General features: G+C 42.9%; 1 protein-coding gene across 1 annotated transcript in view; it reads right to left on the bottom strand.

Annotated features, from left to right (window-relative positions):
* Positions 1-26,614, bottom strand: part of ST8SIA1 (ST8 alpha-N-acetyl-neuraminide alpha-2,8-sialyltransferase 1) — a 129,511-nt gene that overhangs the window by 91,589 nt on the left and 11,308 nt on the right. The window contains exon 2 of the mRNA XM_063357760.1: positions 3,668-3,812. Within this exon, the coding sequence (XP_063213830.1) occupies positions 3,668-3,812 (145 nt within the window). The remainder of the gene's footprint in view (positions 1-3,667; positions 3,813-26,614) is intronic.

Consider the following 26,614-nt stretch of genomic DNA (forward strand, 5'->3'; position numbering starts at 1 on the left):
AAGTCTACATGAAAAGCTTTAGAAAAGTGGTAGGTACACAGTAGGAATAACCTCTCGTTGTTAATGCTAAACCACACCTACAGTTATACGCAGACTCTACCCTTTTTGTCTCCGAAGAGTGGGAAATAAAGCTGCAGATCACAGCAAGTAATACAACAAAGCTGCTGTCAAGAAATGCCTGGTTTTAATTGAAATGACGCTCTCTTATCCGACAGCCCCAGGCAATGCCACCATAGTACGTGCTGGGAGATGAGACGTAAGTGGGGTGCCCGCCCTCACTGCACGCTAGGCCGTCTTCTGTGACGAGCCACCTCCTGCCCCGCGTCTTCTCCCGACTGCTAGCTATTGACAATGAGCCACTAGCAGTTCTTCTCCAGGACGGGAGAGATGGTGCAGTCTGTGTAATATTTAATCTCTGTTTCAAAAAAAAATTAATTCTAGAAATCAGGGGGGAAATGACACTGAGAGAGGCGGAGTGTAAGAGGAGCCACTTCCAGCTGCTGGAATTGTTAGTTCACGCAAAAGTCTGCGACTTCCAATTTTGTTCTCATAAACTGAAATGAAACACTGAATGACTATTTCCACATAAAAGCTTTTTTTCTTTGGCAAATTTCTGCCTTGGCCAATCAAAAACTTAAAAAGGAAGAAAAAAGGAGGAGGAATATAATCAAGCAAAATCTGAGAAAAAAAATAAAGCTAGCAACAGAGCTGATAAAAAAAAACCACAGTTGAAATATTACATTCAAAAAATGGTAAAATGAAATGTCGTAACACCACCAAAACCTTTTAACCTCTTCATTTCACAGAAAAATTGAAAAACCAATGAACTGGTACTAAATTTATGTTTTGATGAAATAGCATTTTTATTGGAAAAGCACTCCATCAGAATATGTTGAACCAGCTGTAAAAACTTTATCTACAGATTACTCAGAAGAAAAAATACTCTATTTAGTATTGTTCCCATTCGAAAATAAGTGACATTTTAAATATTAAGTTCTGGCATACTTACATTATTTCTGTATCTCTCCATTGATGCATAGCCAGCTTATTCTATGCCATAAAATATAGCAAGTTTCCTATTTAGTTCTGAGTTACTTTATCCTGTAAGTTAATAACTGGTTCAGGACTGAGAAATACTCTGCAAGCACAAAATGTCTTAAACCCATCAGATTGATGTGGATGATGCCTTTTATATTTATGACAGAGGAAATATTTTTTTTTATTATATCAACATAGCTGCGGCCCTTTACATTCCAGTTACGTCCTCTGAGCATTTCTGAGTATTACCCATATTTTATGAGCGGTTTTAAGCTTCTGGATACTTTTGAAAGGAATATTCATCTTCACAAAAATCACTTGCCGGTTGCTAGCAAGCTAATAGACACCATTCTTCAAAGTAGAAGCCTGAAAAATTTAGGCAAGTATTTTTCTTGAAACAAAGAGAGGTAAAAAAATACTTAGTTTAAGAATTTACTGCAAATAAATCTTCCGAAGCTTTTACGCCTAGCAGGATTTCATCTGATAAAGGTTTACGAAATTCCTCTGGGCAAAATACATAGGAATAACACACCAAGTTAAAGGCAGTGGTCCTTGCAAGAAAAGAGGGAGCAGCAGTGAGCAGCACTTGTTAGAAGTGAACTGCCCATCAGTTCATTAAAGGAACAGCATTTCTGGCACCGGTCCTAGAGCTGCTTTCTAGCACTATTCTGGAGTTGGGACGTCATTAAAAAAAAATAATCAGCTTTTCCACCACCACCCTAGCCATCCTCTTTGCAGCCTGCTTGGCAAGCTTAAGGGACCCCAGGGACACTGAAGTCCCAACTCCTTAGCTCATGTTGTCCCTCAGCAGTTTGTCTCTTCAGGGTTCCCCAGACCCTTGCTCCCGATCCAGCCATCTGATAAACTTTAGGGACAGGCTTGAGATCTTGGGAACCACCTGAGTTTCCAAGACCATGGCTCCTCTCTAACCAGCGTTTACCTCTCTGAAGGAGTCCATGCAGTTACTCTGCTCTCTTCTGTGAGACGAGACAAGACACTGCTGTGGCCAGGGAGAGTGCTAGGTTTCAATCCAAAGAAAACCAAATCAGAAATCCCAAATCCACCACAAAATAGTCACCTCCCTGTGCCAGCCCAGGTGGGGCTTTTCTGAAATATTGGAAAGGATGTATATATTTTGAGCAGTTGCTGCCAATATCGTTGCATGGTATGAAGTTCACAGCTCTGCCAAGGATTTCAGTTTTCTCCAATAAATGGTGCGATATTGTAGCAACAAATCACACTAATCATCATAAAAAAGATTTACAGCTGCTACTCTGCCACGCGCCATAAACTTTCTACCAGTCTCGAAGGCGGGGAAAGAAATTCACTCCAGCTGGACAGCCCCTTCCCAGCTCTACTGCAGGAAAAAAAACACTCGCCGTGCACGTTTCAGCATCTACTTGTTTGCTGAGCTTGCAGGGACACAGCGGCTGGGGAGCAGAGGGAGGCAGAGGTCCATCAACCGGTTCATTGGAACAGGGGCAGCCGAGTGACAAGACAGCGGACCCGCAGCTTGAGCAAGACAGAGCTGTAACACCGCTCCTCCGGACCATGTCTTAACACACAAAGTGGCTCTTCCCATCTCCTCTCCCCTACACTTCAGTTTCCCCTCACTCCTTCTCCACTAAAAGAAACTCATTCGAAGTCGTAACTCTGTTGTTGAGATCTGGAAACTACTTTTTTAAAAAAAAAATAATAATGTTTTTGATGTTTTATTTGCAGGATGAGTTTAAGAAGTAAGAACTCTGCTACATGTTTAACTGAAACAGCAACAAATGAAAAGCCCAGTGTGAATGACTCAACGCTGAGAAGCTTAATAAATACCTATGCCTTTAATTTGAGAAATTAAAGTAACATGTAAACCAATCAATACGTCCAGACGTTTGGCTTTCTTTAAATGTATAGCCACATAAAATATCTCTCCTTCCACATACAAAATTCAATATAATAAACTCATTATTTAACATCAGTTCGTATATTAACTAAAAATACAAGGAGCCTAGATAAGTATTACAAATTCCCAGTGCTCTGAAACCATGCACTTAACCCAAAACACCCTTGCTGAACAACAACAAACCATTTCTAATATTCAAAAGACAGCAAACCATTTCTAATATTCAAAACACAGCAAGAATTGACAAAGTCAAGTTGTCGGCTTCTGTTATTGGGCTCACACTGGTTACCATCAATAAACTTAATTAATTTGGAAGTAATTTGGATACCTTCACGCAACACGCTGTCACATTTTAGCTAAACAGAACGGAAGGGAAGCAACCCTAGATGAGGGAAGATGCTCCTAGTGAGCACAATCACTGACTGAAATGTAGAAACCACCTTCTTAAAACAGCCAGCACTTATTTTAAAAATCAAGACAGGTGAGACAATCTCATCCCTTGTGCACATCCATACACCTGAAAAGTGGCCAAGGAAATATTAACATGCATACAAACGCTTTATAATTTTCAGAACATAGAAGGAAAAAAGCAGAGGAGATTGTTTTGTGCTGAGAAATGAAGATACAATTTCTTGACGAGCTTTTAGCCAATTTATACTCACTGGTACACCATGTTACCATTTAGTGTATTAACATATTAATACTTAAAGTGAAAAGAAAAAAAAGGTTACTAACCTGTGGGAAGAGAGAGTAAGTTGCATTGTCAATAGTGAAAGAATATAAAAATTCCCCATCAAACCAGAGGTTCTTTCCCATCGGGGAGTTCAGCTTTGTCATAGCAAAGAGCTGCCCGGGGTCACAGCATTCTTCCAGCAGTTTCCTAGTGAAGGCAACCAAAAGAGAAAGAGACGCATTAATTAGAGCCTTGGCACGCCTTCTCTAAAGACCACCCCTCATCGCCGCTCTCAGATGCTCCAAAGCAGGCCGTTCATCTTCCCAGCCAGCAGATGAACCGTGGGTGACTCTTTTTTAACTTACGGAAGGGCCAGAAAGCCTGATTTTATTCCAGAAAATCTTAGAAACAGACAGTAAAAAAATTAAACCCCCATTCACTTTTGAGAAATAGAAATAAAACCAAGACTCAGCAAGAGAAAGTCCGTCCTCTACAGCCAGTTCTAATAAATAAAAAAACCTGTTCTCCAACACATACAGAAATCAGAGAGGCCCTTTTGAAAATTAAATCTGAGGAATACGAAAATTCAGTAGGAAACCTTATTTGTGAAGAGTAGGCCTCCTAAAGCCCCACAGTTACATAACTTAAATATGGAAAAAAATTGACGTCTCTCTCCAGTAACTAAATATCCTTGTGCCACATACACAGCAGTATTAGAGCCTGCCTTCAACTGAAGTCCAGCTTGAGTCATTCCAGTATGAGAGAGATATATGTATATATGTAGTGGGTATTATACTTCTTGTTTCCTCGCTGAAACTGCCTAGCCTCTTCTACCTTCATTTCCCCAAAACAGTTATTACTCAGCTTGAGTAGAAATTTGAGAGCTGGCGAGGTGGTTGAAGGTTGCACTGAGCAAAAGAAAAAAAAAAAAAACAAAAACACAGCAAATTCAGCAATTAATATCCTAAAATACAGAATGATGAAAAGCTCCAGACGTCTGTAGGCCAGGAATATCCTGTCTTTCTGAAGCCCGCACAGGAGTAGCTCTTTATAGGAAGGGCGATGCTTATATCAGTTTTTATATATAATAGATGTATGTAAAATATAGGTTGCAGAATTATGTCATTACAGTATATTAATATATTTATATTATTCTATACATTTCTTATTTATTTTAAAAGGAATCCTAAAGAGATTGACGCCATTTCCACTGGCTGCATAACAGTTGCAAATGGCAGGCAGAAAAACATCAGTTATTAGTGACCACTTAAATGTTTGATATAGCCGTTCTCCTTGGTGAAAGAGAAGATTTTATCCAAAAACCATCATGCCATTCACAGAAATACTTAAATTTTTTTAGCATCTTCCAAAGTTTTACAGCTACTTTTCTTCGCTAAAAATTGAAATTTAAAAAAAAAAAACAACAATATTTTCCCCTATCAAAAATGGATTTTGCCATAAGTTAATAGTTTTCTGCAACCGTGTGAATACTATTTTCCATACATACTTCAACTGAAAATTTGATGAAAGCCGTAGAGTGGATTTGTTGCAATCTTAGCAGAAGAGGAAAGAGCTTGAAAATGTTGCAAGGCAAAGAGAAAACCTAGGGGTGTCAGTGCTATTTGTTAGCTTTCCCCACTGGAGAAGTTCAGTGATTTGCTCTGGTTCAGCTCCAGGACAGCGTTGCCCCCACCGATGGCCTGTGTCCCTGGGACACTTCCTTGGTGGAGGAAGGCTTTAAAGGACAGCGAGGACGTGAGCATGGGGAAGTTGGACTGAGGGCAGGAGGTCCACCCCTCTCCTAAAACAGGTACCTGAGAGTAGCCTTTGCACATGACATGCAGGCAGATTAAACTGTTAAAAGGAAGGAAATTACACAAGGTAACTGGATATCACATTTTGTTGGAAGTCAAGAGTCAGCTTCCAGAAAGGGCCGCAAGGTAAGCTCTCCCCTTGTAATAGGCTGAGCAGCCCCTGTGTCCCCACAGCCAGCCAAAGAGGTGAGTGATTTTTATGAAGACTCAATCAGAAGCTTATGACAGGGCACTCCATGACTTACGATTTCAATATTTTGTCCATTTGACCCCGCAGCACTGCACAGCGTGATGCTCCACCACATACCCAGGCCTTACATTGTGAGGCTACTGGGCTCACAACCCCAAAGCATGCTGCTGCTCAGGCTGAAGTGCTCCGAGAACTAACTTGTTTCCGTGTGTTTTCCCCATGCACACCTGAACTCCTCCATTGGTATCCATACGTATTTCAGAAAAGATGTAAATCACTGTGCTCGGGTGCATGAGTCAACCCCGAATTAACAAAGGCTAGGACAAATCTGTGTCCAGTTCTAGACCCCACAATTCAAGAACGCCACAAACAGATTGGAGAGGGTCCAAAGGGAGGCCACGACAATGATCAAAGGGCTGGAAAACCTGCCCTGTGAGGAAGGACTTAAGAAGTTAGGTCTTCCTGAAGAAGACAAGACTTAGGGGGGACCTCATCACAGTTTTCCAATACTTGAAGGGCAGTTACAAAGAGGGTGGAGGTTCTCTCTCCACAAGGAGCCACATGGCAATGGGTACAAGTTGCACTGGGAGAGGTTTCATCCTGATATAAAAAAGACATTTTTTACAGTGAGAACAATCATTCCCTAGAACAACTTCCCCAGGGATGCAGTGGAGTCCCCATTGCTGGAGGTTTTCAAGACACAATTGGACAAGGTGCTAGATAATCTCATCTAGGCCCCATTTCCTACAAATGGTTGGACCAGGTGATTGTTCAAGGTCCCTTTCCCACCTTGTCAGTTCTGTGATTCTGGAACCGTGTTCCCTCAGACTGCCCATTGCAGAACTGGTTTGTCTCCCTCAGCAATGTGCTAGCCAGAGTGGCAATTTCCATTCCTAGAAACACCAATGGGTCTACCTATACCCACCACAGAAAGGCTTCACATCATCCTCCTACTGATGCCCAAATAAGCCTTCATCACAAAACTGTGAAAATCAAACTAGAGGAAATTTTAAATCTCTTACCAAATAACCTTTGCAAAACAGTTTAAGACAGACATGGAATATTGTTCCAAGTAAAAGATTTGAGAGTGGAGATTTTTCTGGCTGTCCACAAACTCCAGTTTGCAGCCTTTGGAAAATTATTTCCCTCTCTGTCAAGTGGAAAGAAAAGAATTTTTGCCTATCTTTCCCCTCCTTTTCTTTGTATTTTCTATCCCCATGGCAATTTTTTCAAGAAAGCATAAGGTAATCCAAAATCAGCTGGAGCCTCAACTCTATGTACAGTTGTTTCCTATACAACTGTATAACAAAATTAAAATTTCCAAGTGAAATCCTGCAACTCAGATCTTCTCTGGAAGTTTGGTCTGAGCAATATGCACAAAAATAACAGATAACTCAGTGGAAAAGTATCTAGGGAATGTTTTATGTTAATGAATCTTTCCTTAGCCAGGGTAAACTGATGAGCTAAGGAACCACTCTTTGTACGATTCCCCCCTCCCTCTCCCATCTATTAGACTAGACACATATACCTACTCTCTCCCCTCCCCAAAATGGCATTCTTCCAGTTCCCATTGAATCCTTCGCTAATAAACCTATCATGAAAAGCAATAGGTGCCTCCTGGAAGATCCACAGATAGACAGGTCACTAGTTTAAGTATGCATCTGTATGTATTAGCACAAAAATCTTGTGCGCTCACATGCGCTTTCTGTCAGAAAAGAATAATTATTAGAAGTCTCACATTATTCAATCTCTCTTTCTGAACCAAATCCCAAAATCACAAAGTGAGAAAAGCTCCGTAAGAAAACGTGCATTAAAAAGCAGAACGGATTCAAAGGCGAACCTAAAGCAGGGTACTTTGCAGGATCAAGGAGTCTGAACTGATTTGCTGAGCTTGATTAAAATATATAGCAAAAATGTTATGATAGAATTTGCAAAACTGCAGCAGCTTTTAGCCAAGGATTTCAATTCACTGCAAGCATTTCTTCGCCCACAGGACATAAATAATATGCCTTTGCCTCAAAGTTATCTCCAATTCAGAGGAGACCCGTGTATGAGAGGAATTAAACAACTTGAATATTGGTATAGAACTGAAATTCAATTGGTATTGAAAAGGCACTACGGGCCCTCAGATCTGGGAGCACTTAAGGGACAAATCCCTATTTGTGAGAGAAGCTGGAGAAAAGTTACTTTGAGAATCTCACTTCGGGCCTCTCGGATTTCATCTGGAATTGGGCACCAAGCAGGTCATTAACTACAGGGCAGCATTAGCACCGAAGTGGCCCTGCACGTTAACTCAAGCAGCGACCTGTGCAGGAGGCGGGAGCTGAGCAGCAGTTTTGAGGCGTTGGCTGTATCCCCACGCTGTACTTTGCTGAGGTTCTACCAGCAGACATTGCACATTGAAAGAAGGAGAGTGAAACGGTTGGTGCCAAGGAGCCTACATCCGCATTTCATGGGATTTACTGCAGACTAACTCTGGTCTCATTCCACAAAGAGCCTGTGAGTGGCTGTAGCACATTGGGTGCACTGCTGAAGCGCAGTAACTGGGGACAATCTTTCTTATGGAAGAGAGATAACTGGAGTAACTGGAACATCTCTCTTATGAAGAAAGGCTGAGGGATTTGGGTCTCTTTGGTCTGGAAAAAAGATGACTGAGGGGGAACTTTATCAACACTTACAAACACTTAAAGGGTGGGTGTCAGGGGGATGGGGTCAGGCTCTTTTCAGTAGTGCCTGGGGACAGGACAAGAGGTGATGGGCACGACCTTAAGCACAGGAAGTTCCATCTAAACATAAGGAAGAATTTCTTTCCTTTGAGGGTGGCAGAGCACTGGCACAGGCTGCCCAGAGAGGTGGTGGAGTCTCCATCTCTAGAGACATGCCAAACCCGCCTGGACACATTCCTGTGCAACCTGCTCTAGGTGACCCTGCTCTGGCAGGGGGGTTGGACTAGATCATCTCCAGAGGTCCCTTCCAACCCTATGATTCTATGATTCTGTGACAATCAGATTTGCCTCAGAAGCCCACTTCTGATCACAGATGCACCCTCCTCCACCTAAAAGCAGAGAGGAAGCCAGAGCTCCTTGCAAAGTCTAAACCTAAATTCATACACAAAGTCAGTGAAAGAGCTTGCATAAAAATCCCAAACTACTTATTCTTCATCTTCAGTTAATGACCTTTGCAGTTTGATTTCAGTTTGCAGCCAGTTAATGCCTAATCTCACCCGGGTTTGACTTGAGTCCCAGGCAATAGTGACTCAGTACCTAGTTCAAACATCCCAAATTGCTTAAAACCAGCAAATAAAACACCTACAAGCAGAAATGGGCAATTCCACAGCATGGGTTGTCAGCCTGGTGGTTACAGCCCTTTACTATCTCTTCTCCACAGGTGGAGCAGGTCCTGCCTCCCCAGCACACCACCACTCCTCCAGCTCTCTTTGCCACGCCTGCCCTGTGATGCTGCGCTACATGAAGCGCATCAGCCCTACCAGCACTGTGCAAGGGAGGGGGAGCAAAATCCTTCCTCCCAAATTTTTCCTTTTAAACCTATGCAAGGGGGATGTAATATATCTGTGAGGAAAAGCTCAGGTTGATGGGGAGCCACTTGTCAGGGAGCAGCAACAGAAGAACAACTTCACGGAGGAAGACTGAAGGCTTAAGAGATGGGCAGAAGGTGCGTGGCATGGCACAGCATATGGGGTGAGGGGCTAAGGGTCCCTGGTGAGCCTGGTCAGGGTTATTATGACCACCTGGTACGCTGACACGGGAAACACTGCCGAGACCCCTTTTTCTGCCCTAAGAGGACAGCAGTTTTACAGCAAATCCCTTACGCACATTTGCTGAACCTTGCACTGAACGGGACCCCATCCAGGTCTGCAGAGCAGTGCCCCGTGAAGGATGATGCTGCACGCACGGGACGGGGAGAGGACGGGAGGGGCTACAACTTGATGCTGCTCTGCAAGTGGCAGCAGTCCCCGGGCTCAACAAGGGCATTGCTTCAACCATTGCTCAAAAATGGTAACGCGAAACTTACTATTGCTGTCTCATTGCAGTTTGGCTTTAATGGCAGCATTAAAATAATGACTGAGGTTCAGGTTCAAGTCTGAGATAAAAATAACTGGTCAAACCAATTGCTTTAGTGGGACTGCTCAGCTGCCTGGATTTAGCTGGTATCATGCTAGCCCACGTCCAGTGACTACGAAATGGAGCCAGGAGCTGACAGCACAAGACTGCAGCATTCGGTCTGACATAAACCTCCTTTTCTTTACATTGCAGTTCACGTTCGCCTCAACTTCCCATGTTTTGCTTTGGGATCAAATGAATCTGAACCCTCAGATAAAAAAAAAAATGAATCTGCCTCTGGAGTTTCAGCTGGTGTCAACCCAAAACCAACAGATCTTTGCTCACAACCAGTGATTTGTGAAACTGATGAAATCCAGAGTATGGGTGGTCGCTTGGGTTCATTAGGGAAGATTTCAACAGCTCCATTTCAGTGCAATTGCTTAATTGCTTCCATCTACATATCCCCCAGTAGAGGCAGGAGGACCTAACAACAGTCTCATGGACTCCTCAACTAAATCAACACCTGTTTCCCAGAACATGCACGCTTAAGGGACCCTGGGTTATAATATCGATCATGGCTCTGAAACACAACTGGTCTGACCACCTCCAACACTATGAGTCTCAAAATCTAATCCTGAAATTCTCTGAATTAGGTCTTCAGCATAATGGTTCCATAAGATTAATACATCCACATGTCCTTGCAGGAAGTTTTGGTGGCAAAGGAGAAACGCAATTGTTGCTTAACGGTTAAAATCTTGTCTTTAACAAATTTACACCCCATGTAGAGTTTGAATTTTTGGCACTTCAGGTTTTTTCTGACTTTTTTAATTACTTCCCCCCCCTCCAACTACAGGGACAAAATGACGTCTCTGTTATTACCCATGCGTCCCATGTCCAAGGACAAAGCACATTTAACTGATTAACTATTTAGCACTCTTTTTGCTGCCAGTGCTTCCCAGGATGGGGACATCCATCTGTAACTGCAACTTGCACTCTGGTTTGCTAAATGTGAGATTTCACATATGGCTCTATTGAAAATTAGGAAGCTTAGCAGGAAACCCAGGCTGCTTTGTCTCCTGGGCTTGTCCCCTGGATCAGTTGCTGCCCTGCTCCTTTTCTCATCTGAAAAATTTATCAACGATATTTTAATGTTGTCTTGCAGATCACCGATTAAAAGAGATGCAGAGGATCAAGAATTAATCTGAGCGAGTTCACACCTGGACGCATCCTGAACTCATCCATCCAAAGACCATCACCATGCAGGAACATACAAAAAAATCTAGCCCCGTATCCAATCTCCAACAGCAGGCAGCAGCTCATGCTTATAGCTATAAGAGAGTCCTCTCATGTAGCCACATAATGGCTATACTTGTGGCCATTTTTTGCTCCAAGCTGGCAGCCTGAGAATTTTATGGCTCTACAGAAGGCTAGAGAAGCCATTCAATAACAGTAAAATCACTGATTAAATTACAATCAGCATGGTCAGATAAGCTTGTAGCTGCAGTTGGCATTTGGCTTCTGAACATTCTGTGAAAACATCGTTAGTTGGGTTTGGTCACACACATTGAATTTTTCTTTCCCAAAGAGCTAAATACAGTATTTGTAACTGGGGGTTGGCTGGAAGAAGTCACTGAGGCTTTACGGTTTTCGTGGTGTTTAAAGTACCTTACTATTCAAGGGGTTCAAGGCATGCTAGCCTGCACTTTGGCAGGGCACAGGACAGCGAGCATAAGGAAACTTCTCTTACCAGGGCAGATATCACACACATCAAACTCTTGCTTCAAACACCTGAGTGCCCCAGTACCAAGGCTGTGGACAGAGCAGGAGTAACCACCATGAATTTACAAGGGAGATGGAGGGAAGAGGCTGTCGCCTTTCTGCTACCACCAAATGCTAAGGGATGCACTGGATGAACTGCAAGTCACGCAACACGGAGCCACGCGGTCTTTCTCCTTCACATCAAAACCAAAACCAGCTTCAGCCTTGTCAAGTATTTTGGCACCACTTTTCTCTATAGCCAACTCCGCCCCACCCGAGAGGAAATTTAAAACTACCCTCAGCACAACTATTCAGGAATACGATCTTAAAATCGCCCTCCTCCTAAGAACGTCATGGGCAAGTACCAAAAGAATAAGAGAACAGCCAATGCAAATGCTCTTGATATTCACAAAAGCATACCACATTGGGTTTTGGGGAAAGCAGTGCTAGTTTAAGCTCTAAGTAAAATTAAGACCTTTGCCAAAAACAACATCTAAATACATTGCTCTGCACAGGTTCGTTTCCGAAAATCCCCCAGTTACCTAAGCTTGAAGAATAGGTCTAAATGCAACAAAAAAGAAATATGAACAAGAGCGGACACCGCAGAGCAGAACAGAGAGATAATCTGATCTACTTCCCAGGCAAGCTTTCTGCAATATGATAAGATTTTATGAAGACTAAAGTCATGACAGTTTTTCTCCTCACATTTAATATTATATTGTTTCATGTTAGGAAATTTTCAGCCTATTTCGGTGCCCCCTGCAGCAATTCCTGGTACCTGGACTTTACAAGGATCATGTAATATTTCCCCCACCTTCCTCAAGAGAGGAAAGATATCAGGATAATAAAAAGGTCACAGGCAGAAGCAAATCAGGTACTAAACTGCCTGGTGCTGCGACCTGCATGAAAGGAAAGAAGCTGCAGAGACCACAGATACTTCTCAGAATAAGGACAGTTCATGAAAACCACCTTCATTAGCTTAGCAGTAGAGCTGTATGTGACTTTATACAGTGAGTAAGAAGTTTTAACTATAAACCATTGGATAATTTGCTACAAATTGCCAGATTAATAGTTTGGGAGGAAAATTATGAAATCAAGCACTTCTACCTTTTCTGCATCATCAGTATCTTTTCCTTTAGGACTTTCTTCCAGGTCTTTCTGAGGTACCCAAAAGGGAAACAAAATATTTTATTTAACCTGAGAGTATTGAATCTTTGGGTTTTCACTATTTACTTTAAAAATCACAGAACAAATCATTTGGTGCCACGCATGTAGTATAAGAGTTTGCAGTTCTGTCTTCCAGTCTGCAACAGAAATATAAAACTGTTTTTTCCTCCTGTGGGTTGGGCTACCCTACCCTTGCTATGGGGGCCCAGTACAAACCAACCCTGCTGCCTTGCAGTAGGCAAAATCTGAGCTGTCAGACAGAAATGTTCAGAGTTATCATGGAAAATATTTTGGTTTTTTTTTCCTCTACCCTCCTTTCAAACAAACAAAAATAGACTTAGTGCTTCAAATTTCAATGATCTTAAGTCTTTTACTCATTTCCAGAAGACGGCAGTAGCAACGGTACTACATGGCACACCTTGTAATTCCCCAAACTTGCCTACATTCTATTCTCTTAAAATTGAACTGTGGCTCAGACGAATCTCTGAATCTTAAAACGATTTTGGATTAGTTAATCTCTATCAGATTGTCCTTTGGATTTAATCTCAACTTTCAGATAGTGTGATAAAGATATGCAGTTACTTTAGTTGATTATGCATTCTCTCTTTGATCAAAACCCTGAATTTTAAGGGAAGTAATTGAAAGGATATACTTTTCTACCACTGTAAACAGACATGATTCTTATAATAGCATCATATAAATTTATTCCATACCTTCATTAATATTGCAAGCACAAAGGAGGACTGAACTGTGCAACATTTAGATTGTAGAAGTACAGATGAGGCCAAAATTTGCCAGGGACTATCTTTGTTACTGAACAACATTCATCAACTAGAAGAAACCAGGATATTTCTCAGCGAATAGAAGTCTACCTGAACATCTGACAAGCCTGAAGTCTACCTTTCCTCCTACCATTTTTTTTTACTTACAAACTGAGCAGATTTGATCTGGAAAGCTATTGAAACACAGTATTGTTAGCCTCATTTCAGAGAAAATACATTTTGATTCATGCAAACTTGCTTCAAACTGCTATGCACAAAGCCTGCTTATAAGCTCTGAAACACAAATTAGAACGCATGAGCTATAATGTGTGAATTATAGAGTATGAATTCTAGTACTCGGTCAGATGAAGTTTTTCTAAGACTCTCATACCAGGTGTATAAAGAGCTATGTATAAGGAAACCACCACAAGCTGTGACTTGCAATAGCAAAAACAGCACCGTAGAGCTGCTCTATTACTCACGCGGTAAAATCTGCTGGCATGCAGGATGCCTCCGAGTTGTCTATATTGTTCCCAATGAAGCCTCAACCTCATCCAGGAGAGACAGCAGCGGCAACACGTCATCTCACCTAGGAACTGTGACGACTAGCCACATTCCCTTGAGAAGTGATGAATTTGAGCATGAGCTGACGGTTTGCGGGCAGCAGCCAGCAGCTCAAGAGAAATGACCTCATGTGACGCTGGAATTCACTGGCACTGCACCAGACTGCTCCTCTGCTCCGATAATTGCCACCACCACCAGCCCCTAAATACGACAACAGTCTTTGAGGGCCCATCCCAGGGAAGACACAGCGTTCATCTTGTTTCATTTACAGTATTTGAAATGTAAACACCTCTATCCAAGTCACTCCAAGAGTAGCAGGGATAGCTTCTTTTAAGATGTGAGTCATCTCAAACTAAACAGACACCCCTTTCCTCCCTAACGACCATAAACAGGCCGACCACCTTAGATGGAGACATGTAGGTTTGGCAGTTTAATTCCAATCCACGAAGCCAGACGGGCCGCTCCAAACCCTAGAAAGCCTATCAAGGCTTCTGCAGTTAATGTGAGCTTGTGAGGGAGGGACTGTAGGTCTTCTGCCTGTCTGCCACATCTCACAGAAGGCTGCTATTTGCCAGCAGCCTCATCTGATGGCCTTCCAGCTCTGTTCATACAGCCCTCACAGTGGGCTGTCGGAAAGATGAGATGGCGCAACTGCATGAGCTGGTAGTTTCGTCAGAGAGAATTCAGAGGCAAAGGGAAGTGGGGCAGGAGGAACAGATTAATTGCTTTGCACGCTATTCTTCTTTTTTTTTAATCTTTATAAACCTGGCAGGAGGGGAGCAGCTTTCACAGAGATGAGGCTGAATTAATGAATCACTGCCTTGCAAAACAGCAGAACCATCAACTGAGAGAGGAAGTTACAACACACGACAGTGCTGCTGCAGGGGGGGGAAAAATCAGTTGTTCTTAACACTTCCCTCGTTCCTTTCAGCAAAATTGCTGCTTGCTTTGCAGCGCTACAAGCACAAAGAAATATTCGGCTTCTACAAGGGCACAGGATGGCTGTATTCTTCCAGGAGAAGGAGATTCACTAAAAATAAATTGAGCGGCTCTAATCTTACATTTGAGCTTGTAATATCTAGAGTGATGATACATACCACCTAGATCTAAGCAGTCAATTATCACACTACAGTGACTTCTCCACCTGCTTCTGCAACCCAGATAAAAGCCCTGGAAGTATTACATAAAGCCCCTCACAAAAGCGCCCCCACGCTCCGGTCCAAGAAAGTCCATCGGGAACTTTTTAGTAATCTGGTCAGTTAAAGTCATGCCCCTCCACAGACGGTGAACCGGACAGCAAAAAAAAAAAAAAAAAAAAAAAAAAAATATATATTTTTTTCCCTCATTTCACAGATTTAAACATCATGAAATGCCTAAAAACTCAGACCACAGAAACGAAGAGAGGAATAATCCTCCACTGGTCAGTCTGAGCGCTTTTTGATGCAAAAACCGTAGGTAACCAGCCAGGCGTTGCCTATACACGTGATAGAGACAAGAATATGTGAAAGTATCACATGAACAGGCATGAAAGAGCAATACATTTTCAAAGGCATATGAAGCTTCACGTTTTGCGGGGGGGGAAGCTTTAACCCATCGAAGACATACGAATAGATCTACAACTCAAGGAAAAGAAACTTGTCCCTCTCACTTCTCAGAAACTGTTTCCCACATCTCATAACTGTCAGTTGTTGAGGAGACAGAGCGAGTTTTGCCTGATCGGGACACATCCATCTGATGCCCTGACAGCCCACAGGAAGAGCTGATCGGCCAAAACAGGAAACCTCGGTTTTGACGTCTCTCTTCGATCCAGCCGCTGTTTTTCATGAAACTTGTAGGAACTGACTACCCTTAAGACTTCTATTGTTCCGTCTGATTTGGATGAAATTAGCTAGCGAGACAAATTTCATAAAGGGGGTGGAATTATGATTGAGATTCCAGTCATATATATCACATTTCCTACTGACCGAGAGTGAAAAAAAAAAATCCAATAAATGCCAAATAATGCCTTGTTTTAGCTTTCTTGAAAAGGACACTGACAAAACTGTGCGTCCTTTGTTGCCCCTGTATGCCCAGAATTATACACCAGTTAAGCTGTAATGGCCCGATTTTGGACGAAAGCCATGATTTAATGCACCGTCAAGCACTGACACTGGACTTCACTTACAGTCCGAGTTGTTGCAACCGTCAACATCACTTTTGAAAACTGCTGATGATCAGTTGGCCAAGTATCCAGAGATATTTCTGAACTGAGTTCAGTGATCCTTCCGTGTGCTGACGGATGGCTTCTAACAGATGAAAATGAATGGTAAAATGATCACAGATTAAAACAGGGACATTTACCTGCAACATATCTTGAACTTGCATTTCCGCTGTTTGTGGTTACAAGTTTCATTTTTGAAGCAGTTTTGCTAACGAGTTTTAAATCTTGCCTGAGTACTACGTGCTATAAAATCAGTTTCACTGATGCAAATACTTTGCTAAATGCAGTAAGTGGATTAAAATAAAGGAAAGGCACATCCAATTTGGAACATCTTTTCATTAGAAGCTCCAATTCCAAGTCTTTTTAAGTCTCTTTTCCTCTGGTGAAGTCACAGAAAAAAGTTAAATGGCAATCAACTTGCACTCATCTTTAACTCCATCATATCTGAATTCTGGCTAAGTCGGTTTTACAGACTTACTGAAATCGTAAAGGATCTCACTAGCTCTGAGTTGAAATGAGTCTGCTCTTACAGGGAAGGCCAGCTGACGTGCTTTCACCGGTCACCTCCAAACACCTTTCCCAGGGACAAGAGGCAACATAACCCCCCTCTGTCTTCACAGCTTGCTCTCCTGTAGGCCCAGCAAAAAAAAAAATTTTAAAAAATCAAGTTTATTGTTGATCATCAGGGTATACTCCCGAACTGGGACTCTGGTATGATAAAGCAAAAGCAGAAGCAAACGCTAAGCCTGTTGCTGGACCATAGGAGTTCTTTTTGCAGCTCTCCTATTTCCAATCTCAGTGGCTGAGTGACAGCTATATGTTGTATTAATTGATTCACGATGCAGGAGCACTTAGTGGTTGAAGCCCCATCTTGCACTCACGTAACAGTCTACTGGCATGCTTCAGGTCCCAATGTTCTTCCTAAGACACGCCACCAAAGCCCAGCCACCATGCAGCTAGGCATCCATTTTATGTTGGTCCTCTAGACTTTCCGTGGTCAACAGAAGGACATTTACCCTTCCCTAACACAGTTATCTAAGGCAGAAGAGAGCTGTCAGTAGCTGCAAGTACCTCTGCCTGTTCATTATTTATAGTGGGAGGAAACTATACTAGGAGTCCTAGCAGAGAAATTTAACTTTTAGAAAGTTAAAGGAAGTGTGATGAACCTCAATCTGCTATATCCGTAGGTGACTATACATCATTAAAATCTGTTGCTTACCCCCTGGCCTAAACAATAGGAACACAATCGCAGGAAAGTGACTTTTTTTTTTTTCTTTCTGAACATATCTCAGTAACAAAAACTGCCGTATACCGCACTCCCTCTAGCACCTCATTAGAAAGGATAAAATGCTGATGCAGAAGTAAACTTTTGCCATTTGCTCTCAACAGTGCTGCCAGCTTACTGACAACTCTATGTAAAATGTCTCTCGCAATTACTTAAAATGTGCTTAGACCTCCACTCCGACCAATGCGCACTACTGCAAAGTAACCTAGATACTATCTAGCAGGAGTTATGGAAGAGTCCAGCAGACATTTTCCCACTTTCCACCCTCATCACCTCATTTCTGAGTCACGCCACTCCTTCACTGGCAACCTAAGCTGAGCCAAGTCCCTTTGGCTAGAGTCATAGCATCAATTCGCTGTTCACCACCACAACTACGCACTCTGACTCCAGGGTGTATAAAACATCAGGAATTTCCTGGGCCAGCCTTAAGTCACCAGGACCTAAGCACTCCATGTTTCCTCTAAACATGTACTCTGCATTGCTATTAGTCAACTGCTGCTTTCAAAGGACACCCAGAAGCTTATCATCTGAGCTACTCCAGACCATAAGAGGAGCTGGCAGGATTCCCCTGACCACTTCCCCCAACCAGCTACAGAGAATTTGCCAGTGTAATCAGGGAACACCAACCTGGCCTTTCAGGACAAATATTCCCATGCTGCTGAAAGCACAGTTTCCAAAACTCACAATTCCAAAGCTCCCAGAATTTCACAGGCACATCACTACATCTTGCCAGGCCTCTGAAACAGTCCTTAGCAGAATCCAAACAGCTTCGGCCATCAAGGTCATCACATATTTAGAACTCCAGCTTCCAACTCATTGCACGCTATTTTTCCATTACCATTAAACAACTGATATTTGGCAGCACTCACTGCGAACACAGAGTTCCACGGCACACCACAATTTTTTAGTCGTTTGGGTTTGGTTTTGAGGGTTTGGGGGTGGGGAGGATGCCTCATCAGGCATAGAAGCAGCCGCAGAAGCAGAAACCAGGCAGCTGCTTAGCAGTGAAAACAAGAGGTGGGGAGGAAACAGGAACCACATTCGAGTCTACCCTAACCTAACTCGTATGCTGCGCCTTGCTCTGTGCTGCTGGGAATAGGTCAGGAATGCAAAACCCCCATTACCCAGAGCAATCAAAGAGCTTCTCTGGGGATAAACGTGATTTACGTACTAAGCTCTTGTAGGCCTGAAATCCTGGGGGGGGGGGGGGGTGGAAGCAACATATCCAACTTCACCCCCCTGTCAAGTCTAGTGGCCTTTAACAAGTTAACACTAAATGTGAGAGAAGAATTCCTAAAAGCCTGTCAAACACAAAACGGTAGCGACTACTACATGCTATGACTCCTACCTAAGTTTGCCAAGATGTTTATTTTCCATCTACCTCTCCTGCCTCTGCCATCTGCCGGACCTGCTCCCAGCTATACAATCACACCTCCTCTGCACAGGCACACACGCCGAGCGGGTGGTTTTGGGAAACCCTAGGGTTCCAGCGCTGCAAAACAGCCTCCCTACAGCTACGGGAAACATTCCTGTCAGAATTCAGTTCCAGGGTTTTACTTCCCCCCGGCTTTCTGCTCCACTGGTTGAGAGCTTTCCATCCTTCTTAGACTTCTTTATTCCCAAAAGCCCAGTTACAGGATCCATTAGAGTTCAGGTAGCAAACAGGTGAACTGCTGCTGTTTAGATAGCTGTCTGGCGTACTACAGCAATGCAAAACATGCTATCTTGTAATGCCTGCAAGAACTATATATAGTGCAACATTATGAAATTCTAAATAAAAGCGAAACATCAAGCGTTTGACATATACAGCCACACATATCACAGGAAACTATTTTTGCTTGAAGGACTGCTGAAATCCTACATTTAATTAGCTGCTGTGCTCTAGTTTTCACAGACTACCCATAATCCAAACAAATCTAAACAATAAAAAAATACTGGAACTAGGTTCTGAAAAGGGAGTTTATAAACTGGCAGTTGCAAACAAGACGTAAAACTCACAGCCGTGTAAAGTCTCTCAGGCTAGCATGTCCAAGCAATCCCACTGAACAGGAAAGGGGGAGAGGATTATGCAAACTCTACACAGCCGGAGCTCCAACAACCAGAGCCCCTCTCCATAGCAAACAGGCAGCAAGCTGGAGCGTAGTGCATCTACTCAGACCTTCTGCCGTCATCTCACACTGGGTAACCACCACCATGGGAAACAATTTCAAGACAGCAGTCTTGAAATAGTTTAAGCACTGTCACGTAGCACTCTTCTGCCCAAGGGAGGGAACGTCTTCCCGTTTCCCATCCACCTTCTGCCTCTCATACTCACCTCCAGCTGCTGGTGGTCTTGAACAACTCCCCGTGTCTCCTACATACAAATCAGTAACCCGAGTTTGCTTTCACTGAGGCGTCCACGTTGCCAGTGCCAGAAGAGTGAGGCACAGTGCTGGTAACAGAAACCTCCTTTAAACAACTCTAGATGACAAACTCTTGGTCTACTAAGAGACTTAACGTCTCCCTGGCATCTACACGAAGGGCAACACAGAGTGATGCAAGCAACTTGGGAGATTTCTGGAGTGTGCCAAGGATAATTTTTGATACAGGTATCGATGGGCCAACTTACGTCTGGACCTACTATTCACCAACAAGGAAACACTGTTTGGGGATGTGGTAATCAATAGCAACCTTGGCCCATGAAACAGTGGCATTCCAGATCCTGAGGGGAGTGAGGAAGGAGAGTGGCAGATTCTATAATGTATTGATTGATATTGAACTCATCAGTTTGGACTGGAAGTAGCTCATAATCATTTATGAGTATTGTGGAAACTACATGTCAAAACCAAGGGTCCCATAGCAGTCACACGGAGCTGAGACAGTCCGTGGCCCAAACAGATGGTCACCCAGGACACTCTCTCTTTCTGACCCCTTCCTCCCCAGCGTGCCAGGGCAGCACTGGATTGATTTCATCATGAACCTACCATAGACTCTGGTACAGGAGTTTGTGGTTTTTCTTCCTGCTGCTGAGTGAACATGAGAAATGTATCCTGTCAGGCAGATAAATGTTAGTCTCCGTGACCAGCATCAGAAAACTTTCACGCTCACACCCATCAGATGTTTACTGCACAAAGTTAACCCAGCATTTGCCTTCTAGGATGCTTCATGACATTCGGAGCTCCCCAGCCTGGAACTAGCTGATGAAAATTCATATAGCATTTGAAAGCATCCAGCAAATGGGCAGTCCAACTGGCAGCTTTTTAGGTCTCAAACTCATCTTGAAAATTCACCTTGCAGCTCAAGAATGCATGACAAGTTATAGAGCTATATTTAATCATGGGATTGTCCTTCAGTTGGTCTATCTACTCATCTCAAGAAAGTCAAGCAGATAATTATTTAGAAAGAATAATCATATTTTAGAAAGAATAATCATATTTCAGAAATAATAACTGAAGAATTTTAAAGAGCAATAATTCAGTTTTCACAGTAATTAAACAGTTTACTACAGGGCTAAAGATGAGCGATTTAGTTTTCAGCAGCATGATGACATTTTGTTTTCTGGTACAATGTTACAGTTTAAAAATAAACCAGATAAATAAGCAAATTAGTACAAAAAGAGTATACCAGACGAAGAGGAAATATATTTTTTAAGTGATTAAGCAGCAATCTAAGAATGAGACATATATATTTAAGAACTAACCATTCTGAGAACACCTGCATTTCCTAAATTAAACATAATGAAGGTTAAGAAGGGACTGATTGTTTATGTATGCACCAAGAATATGAGAGGTTGTTATAATTAATAACAGTAATTTTGAATGAGGTATTAAATTAAGTTACTGAAGGGTGAGCCTCATAACTATAAGAATCTGAGACACGGATTCATTTGGGAGATTATACTACATATCCCTATCTATTGCATGACTTTCTCTGCAACATTTGGTGCCAGCCCTTGACAGAGGTAGGGAACTAAACTAAATGGACCTGATCTAGTAATCTGTCCTACTAAAGACGTTTCTGTGTTCTTATTCACTGTAATCGAAGTCTGTTATCAATTGATTTATGCTGCACACTTCTCACAAATCTGCCCTGCAGAACCCCACAGGGTGTATTTTCACAGCACTGGAAAGCAGGTATAATTTGGGGCAGAAGCTAGATGATGAAAACGTTGCAAAATGAGAGAGAGAGAGAGAGAGAGAGAGAGAGAGAATACCTAAGACACAGAATTCCACCGCTTTCCACTCTGCCTCCTGCTAGGTGAGATCAGTTTGGAGAAGGTGCTGGCATTTGACAGCCAGAAGTGTAGAAGCCCCCACAAATCCCTCGTCTTCCCAGAGCTGTTCCACAGTTTGAAACCAAAACTAGCCAAGTGCAGGTGGCCAAGGAATTCTGAAGTATCTCAATATCCTCAGCACAATGCAGTTTTGAGACCCACATTATCCAGGCATCAATGTAATGCCAACCATGCATACAACACTAGTAGAACACCAAGTGAGAGGTCATCTCAGCAGAAATTTTACGGGTGGCATCTGAAGAGAATAGAGAGTGCCTCAGTTTTAAAGTCTCACCTCAAAACCGTAGTAACCAACCCCAGTTTTAGATATGAGAAGTCAAAGAATTGCCCGTTGTAATTCATTATCCCTAAGCATGAGCTGCTGGTGTCCCAGGGGACAGTCTAAACCTCAGCAAACATAAAGTTCACTAGATGCCAAGTCTGTGGATTGTCTAGTTGGCAACATGCAATCACAGAATGAAAAAAACCGAGCAACAAATGTTGTTTTCCTGTCTTATTGCTAACCATATGGACATTTTCCCTACCACAGCTCTTAAGTAGGACAGGTACCAGAGATAGCTGCAGTGAGTGGGCTGTACTCCACATATTTCATCATCTACTTCCAAATCTCACCACTTTAACAGTCATCTCTAGAGCAAAATGACTCCCATTCCTCCTATCTCGTGGCATGAAAATGCCCTCTCCTATTACAGTTTCATAGCTTTATACCTCACAAAGACCGTTGAAACTGGACCCTCGATTTACTCAAGTGATCTGCTTCCATCTGATACTTGATCTTCTTAACTGAGATTATAACTTAACCCATGTTGTTTTAATTAATTGTTACCTCTTGGGGTTATCTTGCCTAACTAACTGAGCTGTTCTTAAATTGTCCACTTCACTGCATGTTTCATTCTTAATTGATTGCCCTTCTGCTTTATCCGCATATTTGCTCTCAAATTTCCTAACTACAGTCTTTCTTTCTCAGCTACACTGCTTCACATAAATGCTTCTTTACTTTATTCTCTGCTTCTAATGTTTCTTCTTCTTCAGTGCCCTTGCTATTACAAACTACTTGCCTCTGTTGTGGTAAACCCTACCAATCTTCCACCTCCCTTCCAACCTCCCAGTGCCCCTCCACCTCACCACCTTACCATCACCCCCTCCCACCCTGCCCTCCAAGCACATATATTTTCTTTCCTTCTAAAGTACCCCACTCCACAATCCCTTCCTCTCATCCGGCAAGAGGGTTCTTACGCGTTTCCCAATAGAAAACTCGGTTTTCAAGTAAGAATAACACTATATGAAGGAAGACATTCTGTCCCTGAGAACAGCCAGCAGCCAGGACAAGGCTAACGCAGGGAGGGGAGAAGGAATATTGTACGTGGTCTGTCACAGGCAGGAGAGAGCACACTCTTGTCCTTGAGAATACGTGACTTTGTCTGCTCCCGGCGCAACGGCTCGCTATAGTTTATGGTTTGCACTGAGCTGGGGAGTCCTGCTGGGAGCAGAAAAGAGGTCTGGCAGCAGTGGGAAGCTGCCTGCCCTCAGTCACAAAGAGGAGGCTGTTCCCCGCTGAGCAGGCTGGCCTGGCCCAAAAAGGCTGAAGAAGCCAGCAAGCAACTCTGAGGGCACCTCGGAGATATATTTTAAATCCGCAAACAAAGCGTAAGTGAGGGCACTGGCTGACATACCCGTCCCGTCCACCTCACAGACTTCTGAATTTGTTGGTTAACTTCAGCAACATTTGAATAGGGAGGAGGGAAAGTACCAAATATGATTAAGATCCTACAAGTTTTGTGAAAACTTGGGTAGAAAGGAGACCCAGATTTATAAGCCCCATGCCGTCAGAGCTGGGCACCCTGCCCCAGCGCAGACGGCAGCTCGGTCAGCACCCACTGCCTCTCGCTTCGCTCCATGGTCACGTCACAGGGGACAACAGGAGCTGAGGGAACTGGGACATAAACGGAGCCTAATTAGCGCTGCTATTTATAGAACAACTTACTCTTTAAAGTGGGAAGAGCCGCTGGTGACAACACAGGTAGGTTTGGAGTTGATCCAAAGCATTAAGGTAATCCGCTTCAGAAACACCGGGGCACACGTTATTCTTGAGCCGGCGCGCCTGCAATGTCACCTGTGATTAAGCTCTCCAGGGATGGCATCCACAGCCACCACCTGGCCTCCAGGCAGGGAGGGATGTGAGGGTCTGATGAGGGAAAGGAAGTAAGAAACCCTAAGAGTACCTCCCCACCGGCACAGCAGTAATATTTCTTTCCCTTCCTAACGCTGGGAGGGTCCAGGTATTATGGCTTAAGACAGCAATGGATCCCTCCAGCAAAGAGCCGCAAGAACAGCACAGGCACCGGTGTTCAGAGGAGGCTCTGGTAAGCAGAGAGGACGCTACAGCAACATCGGCTGTAGAGAGTAACTTTGAGTAGGGTCTTCAAGTATTGCTTCAGTTCAAAATAAATGGACGGGTGGACCAGTGCCGGTTTGCCATCAAGACCCTCAAGGTTATACAAACACTGATAATCAAAGAAAGAAATGTTAGTTAATACTCTTTTGAGAGGAAGCGTACCAGTTTCCTCAGGGGAAGGACAAGCCCAGAGTACCCAAAGTACTTTTCATTGTGAATCAACTTTCTTAAGTTTTATGGTCTTTTACAATACCAATATTTAAAAGATGCCGCTAAAAAGAGTGAGCAAAATTCTTAAACAAACCTTCAAGCAATTAATGCAAGAAATCTGCTAAGTATGAGGATGAAAGTAAAAATTCATTAAATAAATCATTCAACCTACTTAGTGCTTCAACTAAGCATCTTATGATAGGCCTATTGCCTGAAAGTTGGCTTAAAAGTACTTTTAAATCACGTTCATGCGCTCGATGCCTAGTCCAGAGCCAGTGTGTTTTGGGAGATTTTCCTCCTTGATACATTCAACCCAGTTACTTTAGAGCCAAAAAGTTGATAATGAAATGACAAAACCTAGCTATTTATTCATTAAACTTGTTGAAAGCTAATCTGTTCTTAATGACCGAACTGTTTAAGATATACCTGTAGACTGGGGACATTTCATGAGTGGAAACAATTTACTTCTCAGGGCTTTTAGGATTTCTTTTTAGTTTCTCTAAGGCAAAATAAGTTATCAGTCTTAAATGGCAAGGAGTCAGCGTCTCACAGGACAGGCTGCAGAGAGCCACACAAGACACCGACTGAAACCAAATGATTAAGTCAAATTTGGGAAAGAACTTATTAAACTCTACAGTCCTGAGCAAGCTCATATTCATCTAGGCTGGCCTGTGATTTCAGGTGAAAGCACACTACGCACATGTTACGCTACAGAGAAGACAGCCCGCAGCCCGCTGGAAACCCCACCAGCCCATTTGCCCTCATGCCAGCGGAGGTAACTTTGCTTTTCCCCATGATGCAAATCTCCTGTTCCACGGCAGAAGAGAAAGCAGAATTTGTACTAAACTTATAAAACCAACTGACAGTATAACTACTCAGGCCCGCCAGTACATTTTTCCACAGATTAGGTGGGGAAGAACAACAAACTCAACCCTCTTAGTACAAGACTTTCACTAGCAATGGCCTGTTTGACAAGTGAAGCACAAAACAGATTTTTTTAAAACAAAATAAGAGAAAGCACTATGTTCACTCATCAAAGACCCAAGGCAAAAATAAACATGTTATCACATGCTGGGCCCATTAGCATTTACTGAACTACACTAGATAAGTGTTTTCACTTGTTCTGTTGTCTAAACAGAACTATCAAAACACATGATTTCTCTAATGATAGGTTTACTTTTTTGTTGTTGTTACCATTTTTGGATCAGCTAGCTCAAGTTCCACACTCTGCCATTCCCTTCTGGATATGCTTAAACATTTAAAGGCAATGACTGGAGTGGGATAGAAAGAATAAATATGTCATGTGCATTTTTACTGCTTCATCCAACTGGGCATACTAAACCCTGGAGATGTTCAGCATTTGTCCATAAGGCTCAGCAAGTGTGTTTGCGCTAGATGCTTGCTGGGTGCCAAGACAAAATGTTCAATTAATAGTATGACCTACAAATGAATGCCCAGATTGGTTTTGTTTCTCCTATTCCCTTCACTGTTGCAGTTTCCTTCCTTAAAAAAAAAAATGCATCTAATTATAGGCTGATATATAATTCTCACTATAGCAATCCCTAGCATTTAAAAATCAGGAGTCAGGCCCCCAAAATTATGATTAAGGCACAGAAATTAGGCATCTGAAAAACAACAACCCACAATGGAGCTTTATTTGCCTTTTGGGCCGCCATTCATGTTTTCAAGCCCTTTACTTTAGCTATGAGGACTAAAAAAATTCCTTCTTCTTTTTTATTCCACGAAATCAAGGCTACCACACTTTCACCTGATTGCAGGAGCTGGCACGACTATCACAAGGGTGGGCAACAGCAGACTCTGTAGCATTCCCCAAGTTACGTTAACTGCCCCTAACTGCAAGCGTACATAGCTCAGCATCTGTTCCTGCTTTGCTCGGGGAGAGGAGTAACCATCGCCAAGCCAGGTGAAACTTCTCAAGCGGACATCCCCAGGACTGCTGAGCCTCGGAGCTCCGGAGCTTGAAAACAGTCAGAGGGGTCATGGCCCTTGGCAATAGGTCTCCTAATACTCCTAAATTAAGACCCTCACGGTGGTAAATTTTAAACTCCTCTCCAAGAACCAAGGAATAGCTGTGGCTGAAGTATAAGCTTTCTGAGAACTTACAGGAGAGCTATCTGGTTTACAGATAACTCTTCAGAAGTGCAGGACAGGCATCTGCAGACAGTTTCTCATCCCGTATTTCTTAATACCATAAAAATTACAGACGTCTAGTAAAAAGCAAATAAAAATTAAATCCAGAACGTATTTCTTTCAAAGTTATTTTCCACTCAAACTGGGTTGCAATCAACTGCTCCAGCACGGCCCATGATC

This window comes from Chroicocephalus ridibundus, chromosome 1 (assembly GCF_963924245.1).
Source record: "Chroicocephalus ridibundus chromosome 1, bChrRid1.1, whole genome shotgun sequence".
Taxonomy (NCBI): Eukaryota; Metazoa; Chordata; class Aves; order Charadriiformes; family Laridae; genus Chroicocephalus; species Chroicocephalus ridibundus.